Source organism: Loxodonta africana, chromosome 12, assembly GCF_030014295.1.
Source record: "Loxodonta africana isolate mLoxAfr1 chromosome 12, mLoxAfr1.hap2, whole genome shotgun sequence".
Taxonomy (NCBI): domain Eukaryota; kingdom Metazoa; phylum Chordata; class Mammalia; order Proboscidea; family Elephantidae; genus Loxodonta; species Loxodonta africana.
In genome coordinates, this window is record NC_087353.1 from 14,767,019 (window position 1) to 14,773,949 (window position 6,931).

At 53.9% G+C, this 6,931-nt stretch overlaps 1 protein-coding gene across 1 annotated transcript; it reads left to right on the plus strand.

Annotated features, from left to right (window-relative positions):
* The first annotated feature begins 1,301 nt into the window (after positions 1 to 1,301).
* On the plus strand, positions 1,302 to 4,345 carry SOX11 (SRY-box transcription factor 11). The gene has a single exon (XM_010591895.3). It carries the CDS (start codon positions 1,423 to 1,425, stop codon positions 2,770 to 2,772), a length of 1,350 nt encoding a protein of 449 aa, XP_010590197.2. The 5' UTR covers positions 1,302 to 1,422; the 3' UTR covers positions 2,773 to 4,345.
* The last annotated feature ends 2,586 nt before the right edge of the window (positions 4,346 to 6,931 follow it).

Genomic DNA, 6,931 nt, shown 5'->3' on the forward strand with positions numbered 1-6,931 from the left:
AGAGGGCGAGGGAGAGAAGACGCAGCAGGAGAAAGATTGAGCGACTCTTCGCAAGTGACCAATTGGGAGGGGAGGAAGAGACTTGTGCTAAAGCTCGCTGGACTCAGAACTCGAAAAACAGGGTTTGGTTTAGGAACAGCTACCGGAGCTGCTCAAATTCAATGGGACGACCGAACAAAAAAAACTAAAACCTCACAGACCGTTACTCCAACCTCTGCCTTGGGGGCGGGGCGGGGCCGAGCCTGCCGAGAGAGCCCCGGCGCAACAAAACCCGCAAAGCCGTGTAGCCAAACACCATAGAGGATGAAAAAACATAAGAAGGAAAAGGACAAAACAGATAAATGCAAACGGGGGAGGGAAAATACAACCTCTTGGGCTTTAAATTGATTTCCTTGCCTTAGAGAAAGGTGGGGGGGGGGGAAGCCCACGTGCCTTCGAGAAAGGTTGTTGTGTTAAAGCGCCACCTTCAGTTGCTGAAAGCGCAGTAGTCGGACGACGGCTGGAGAAAGGCAGGCTGCGGGGCAGCAGCGACTGGGGGAGGAACTGAAACCCCTCGGTGTGCCAGCCGGGCGCAGCAAAATCCTCACCCTGGATTGCACACGCCGTCTCAGAATGTGCGTGTGTCTGAGTGTGTGCATATGAGAAAGTGAGAGCGCGCGGCGGTTTGCGCCCACGCTGACATTCCTCCTACGGACTGGGCACAAAGGGCGATCGTAGCCCTTCCTGGGGACCTCGTTTTCGGATCGCGCTGGTGTTCAGACTCGCCCGGTTCACTCGGGGCCTGCCCGCTCACCACGGTGCGGTTAGTGGCTACCGCGCATCGTAGGGAGAAGGCGCATATGTGCACACAAGCGGATTTTTTTAAAAGAACATATTTCTAGACTAGCCTCCTCCTCTGCACCCCCCCATCTTTCTAAAGAAGCCCCGAGGGCGGGGTGAAGGGGGTGGGCCTGCAGAGTTAATAAAGGGAGATGGGCGGAGCCGGCTCCCAGCTATTGGCTAGCTAGGGGAGTGATGTCACCCATATGACACCCTGATAACTAGTTGGGAGAGAGCCCTCAACTTTTTGCAGAAGGAGCGCGCGCGCCTGGGAGTGCTCTGGATCCAGCGTTTGCGGCGGGAGCGCACTAGTCGGAGAGAGGGGTCCTGGGCTGCTTCGACTGCCACCGCGCCGCTTCCGCCGCCGTAGCCACTCCTATCGCAGCCGCAGCTACCCAGAGCGCGGGCGGCCGTCGCCGCCGAAGCAGCCACAGCCGCTGTGTACAGCCTGGAAGGGGGGGCGGGGGGGAGGGGGGGAGCAGCCGACGCGGGGTGCCGAGGACTTTGCAACTTGCCCGGGAAGGTGGAGGGGTGGAAGGGGGAGGGGGATCTCCGCTCGAGACCGAGTTGCTCTGATTGGAACGCAAAGCACCTCAGCGGATCATGGTGCAGCAGGCGGAAAGCTTGGAAACTGAGAGCAACCTGCCCCGAGAGGCGATGGACACGGAGGAGGGCGAATTCATGGCTTGTAGCCCGGTAGCCCTGGACGAGAGCGACCCGGACTGGTGCAAAACGGCGTCCGGCCACATCAAGCGGCCGATGAACGCGTTCATGGTGTGGTCTAAGATCGAGCGGAGAAAGATCATGGAGCAGTCGCCCGACATGCACAACGCGGAGATCTCCAAGAGGCTGGGCAAGCGGTGGAAAATGCTGAAAGACAGCGAGAAGATCCCGTTCATCCGGGAGGCGGAGCGGCTGCGACTCAAGCACATGGCCGACTACCCCGACTACAAGTACCGGCCCAGGAAAAAGCCCAAAATGGACCCCTCGGCCAAGCCCAACGCGAGCCAAAGCCCGGAGAAAAGTGCTGCAGGCAGCGGGGGCGGCGCCGGCGGCGGCGCGGGCAGCGGCAAGAACTCCAAGGGTTCGAGCAAGAAATGTAGCAAACTGAAGACCCCCGCGGCCACCACGGCCACCGCGGCCGCCTGCCCCAAGGCGGGCGCGGGCAAAGCGGCTCACCACGGGGAATACGGCGGCGACGACTATGTGTTCGGCAGCCTTAAAGTGAGCGGCGCCGGGGGCGGTGGCGCCAGCAAGACCGTCAAGTGCGTCTTCATGGATGAGGACGATGAGGACGACGAGGACGAAGACGAGCTGCAGCTGCGGATCAAGCAGGAGGTGGAGGACGAGGACGAGGAGCACCCGCACCAGCAGCTCCTACAGCCGCCCGGGCAGCAGCAGCAGCAGCAGCTGCTGAGACGCTACAACGTCGCCAAGGTGCCCGCCAGCCCCACTCTGAGCAGCTCGGCCGAGTCCACCGAGGGCGCGAGCCTCTACGACGAGGTGCGGGCCGGCGCGACCTCTGGCGCCGGGGGCCACGGCGGGGGCGGCAGCGCCAGTCGCCTCTACTACAGCTTCAAGAACATCACCAAGCAGAACACGCAGCCGCTTGCGCAGCCGGGGCTCTCGCCCGCGTCCTCGCGCTCCGTCTCCACCTCCTCTTCCTCTTCTTCCAGCAGCAGCAGCAGCGGCGAGGACGCCGACGACCTGATGTTCGACCTGAGCTTGAATTTCTCCCAAAACCCGCACACCACCAGCGAGCAGCAGCTGGGGGGAGGCTCTGCAGCCGGAAATCTGTCCCTGTCGCTGGTGGATAAGGATTTGGATTCCTTCAGCGAGGGCAGCCTGGGCTCCCACTTCGAGTTCCCCGACTACTGCACGCCCGAGCTGAGCGAGATGATCGCGGGGGACTGGCTGGAGGCGAACTTTTCCGACCTGGTGTTCACGTATTGAAAGGGACGCCCCGCTTCTCGCTCATGTCTCTCGACGGGTGCAGAGCAGGGTTCCTTGGGAGGAAATCGTGGTGATGATGATGTTGATGGTGGTGGTGGTAGGGTGGAGGGAAGAGAAGAAGATGCTGATGATATTGATATGATGTCGTGACGCAAAGAAATTGGAAAAGATGAAAATTTTGGTGAAGTTAAAGTGAAATTAGTAGTTTTTAAACATTTTTTTTCCTGTCCTTTATTTTGTTTTTTGCCCCCCCCCTTCCTTTATCGTGTCTCAAGGTAGTTGCATACCTAGTCTGGAGTTGTGATTTCCCCTCTCAATGTGTTTTGTAATTAATATTTCTTTTCCTGAAATTCGTGATTGCAACAAAGGCGTAGGGGACGGGGCGGGGGAGGGGAAGGAGCAACCGCTCCGGAAGGCGCTGTTTGAAGCTTGTCGGTCTTTGATTGAAGTCTGGAAGACGTCTGCAGAGGAGCCTTTTGGCAGCACAACTGTTACTCTAGGGAGTTTGTGGATTTTTTTTTTTTTCCTTAAAAGATCTTAAAGAACTGGTGATTTTTTTTTTAAGCAAACAAAAACAAAAAAGGGACCATTGCAACTTTTTTTATTTTACTTTATTTTTTTGGAGGGAGAAAACTGATGTCTTCTATGCATCCGATTCTTAACAAAACTGCAGGGAGCTTGAAAAAATGCAGACTGTACAAACGCTTACAAAAAAACTGTGAACTGACTTAAGATCAGAGTTTACTTTTCAGATCAAATTGTTTATGGTTTTACAAACGTGATTTCTACTTGCCAACTTTTTTTTTTTGTAACTTGTTCCCTTATACCTCCTTGATTGAATACCAGACAGCCTAGACCTCAGTACAAAAGGTATTGAAACATTTTTGATACATAACAGACCTCAGTCTTTTTTAAAAATTAATATATTTTCAGGCGTATTTTTGTACAGTGAAAAGGGAACACTCTTGCTGTGTTTTTTCAGTAAGACTTTCAGGCACTTCTTCCCTTTTGATTTCTTTTTTTTTTTTCCTCCGTTTTTTAGCATGCAAGTATGTTGGTACGTTATGTCCTGGTTTAAAAAGGATTAAAATTTTAAAATAATCCTTGCATCTAAAGGCCTTGTGGTTTAAAAAAAAAAAAGCAAACTTTTTTTTGTACAGCTATAGTAGAGATTTGTTCAATATTTGTAGGTAAAGATTTATTGAAAATGGTGATATAGACCTCAGAGCTGTTATCTTAGTTTAAAGATTGTATATGTACTGTACTATAGTAGGGTTTTATGTATCATGCGCTGTGATATGTGGATGGGGCCCCAGATGGAAGGTTTGAAACTGGATTCTCGATTTTTTTGGAAAAAAAAAAAAGGCACATAGTTTAAAAAGTTTCTCATTTTGTGCAATATAATCTAAATAAAGTACAGACCATCTGCATATTTTGTAGCAAATGGTGGCAAAGCAGACTCATGCACTGTCAACATCATTGCCTGGTTTTTTTTTTTTTTTTTAATTTTTTGTGTGTGTGCTGGAAGTCTGTATCTTGACAATTTTAATAAATCAGCTGGAACTGATAGAAACTCGCATGGCCAATAGTCTCTATGGAAGTCAAACTGGAGGTCCTGTTGTCGCAGCGCATTCGGTGGCGAGGCCGTTGTGTGCGCGGATGGGGAGGGGGGCGGAAGAGAATTACACATTTAGAAGGGATAAGCCTTAAAAGTGCTCAATTGGCTAGCCGAGTAATATCCGGATTTCTTTTTCCTCTTCCTCCGGCTAGTTATTAAAGGCCAAGGAGTATTCTTTCTCTCTGCCTCCCTTTGCCATCACCCCCGCCCCCCCATTTCCTTTCTTACCTCCTTGTCTTTCTCCATTCCCGCCCTCCCGCCTTCCTCTACCCTCCCACCCTGGCAGGCGGCACTGAGAGCAGCTCGGGAAAATGGCCGGGGGAGGGGTGGACATTTGGAGAAGACAGGATTTCAGGCTCGCTGGGTCAGTTTTCTGCTCTAGATGATGTGCGTATTCTCCGCTGGGTTGGGTTGGGCTGGGCTGGGCTACCCGATCCGGAGGCGGTTGGCCGGCCGAGTCCCGGACTGCGAATTGCGAATTATACCCACCCGCGGCGGAGTGTGCGCTCGGGGAGCTCTGATTCCTGGCCTTAGGCAGCCGTTTCCTTCAGAGGGTGGGAACAGCTGTTTTCCGTTTGAATTTTTTTTTTTTCGCTCCACTCCCTGTATGAGAAGAGGTATACGCTGATGGGAAGCGCAACCGCAGTATCTTGACCTCTAGCGAGTGATGGGGGGGATGGGGAAGGGGAGGTGTTTTTCGATGTGTTTCTTTCGCGTTTCCCAAGGTCTAGAGTGGCCGAAGGAAAAACGGGCGCGGGGAACGTTTGGTGAGCCCAACACCTACATGGAGGGATGGAGTAAGGGTCCCCGCCGGCGGGAGTGCAGGGGGTGTGTGTGCGTCGGGGGCCCAGGCTCACGGGTCTTGGCAGAGCTGCCGGGCCGAGCAGGGCGGGAAGGCTAAAGGAGGAGATGGATGGATAAGTCGGTAGTAGCCAGGACAAACGTGAAGTGGTTACTGTACGATTAGAACTGCCGGCCATCTGGGTGTCCATTTGGGCCGAGCTGTGAGGACGTCCTGGGGTGGGGAGAGGGGCCTGGCGCGAGAGAAAAGCGCGCGCGCTCAGGATCCACCCCGGGGCTGCAGGCTGCGCGCGAGCCTGGGCGGGGACCTGGGGCGCCCAGAGGGAAGAGCAGGGGGTGTCTTAGCTTTTGCCGGATTCTCCCCGTCGCCTCTGCATCCCCACGCTCCTTTGCCTGGTTCTCATTTTCAAAAAAATGCTTGGGGGACGAGTTTCCGATGGAGGTCGGGTCGGGCAGCCTTTTGCTCCTTGACTCACCTCTCATCGTCCGTCCCCCTAGAGGCGAGCTAGCAGACAAAACGGCTGTTGCTTCCGGGGCCTGCGAGGTTAGGAGGTGGAGTGGGTTAGGGGAGACGCCCGGCCGTGGAGCAGAAACAAACAAAATAGTGGGAAGAGGCACTCGCTCTTACCTACCCATTCTGGGCCTCTTGCTGGATCCTCCTCCCGCCCCCTCCTCTCCATGCGCTGCTTTTGGCGGCTCCCGGGGAACCTGCCTCCTGGGCCTTGCCGCCTTGGGAAAGGTTGGCTCCGCTTTTTCTTTTTTTTCCATTTCCAACTGCCTTGTTCTTTGCTCCGGCCGCAGAGGGCGGTGGCAGCGGCGCCAGCGCTGAACGTTTTCCTTACACGAGGGCCACTCCGTCCCGCGCGCCCGCTCCTTGCTCACGAGGGACCGTTTGCTGTGACAGCCACCCCCACTTTTTTTTTTTTTTGAACTGCAGCCTGTCGCTGAACCCTTACAGCAGGCCCTGGGTAGCGAGCTGGGCTGGGGACGCGCGCCACTGGCTCCTGCCCCTCCCTTCTTGCTTCACCGCCTCTTTTCCTGGGGGGCAGCACCCGGGGACGGAGGAAGGCGGCTTAGCTTGACAGCTACCGCGCTAAACCTCCGACCTGCGGGGACGGGAATGGGGGCGATTTTCAATGGGTAATTGAAACTCAGTGCAAAATCGCCACGTCTTTTTGTAACCCACTATAATGATTTAACAACATTTCGCCTTCCAGTTTTACTGAGATTTGGCGGGACTAAATGGACGTGTCCACAGTACAAGGAGCTGTTAGGCCAAAGGGGCCCCTTCGCCCTTCCTCCTCCTCCTCCTCCCATTTTCCTTGGCTTCTCCCGCCGCGGACCGAGCTCCCGGTCTGGGCGAGCTTCCATCCCAGTCCCCAACCCTGGGATGCAAAGCGAGCAAGCTTTTGCTACAGATGGACCGATTTATTATTATTTTTTTTTTGTAGCTTTTCCTCAATGAGCCATCAGATTTCAGTAGTATACTTGGGAAAAGAAAGGGCTGATGGTGTTAACAAGATTCTCAATATAGAACTGGATTTCTGGAGTTGTTTACCTTTTTTTTTTTTTAGTTCCCTCCAAATGATAGACTAGTGGAGTCATTGGTCGGACATTTATTTTCGCCACGAATTAACAAACCAGCGGTTTACAATTGACACTTCTCTATGCTGGTGATTTTACGTGGTGGCCCCTCTGCTGCCGTTCTAAAACTTGTTGAAAATACAAACCCTGTATCCA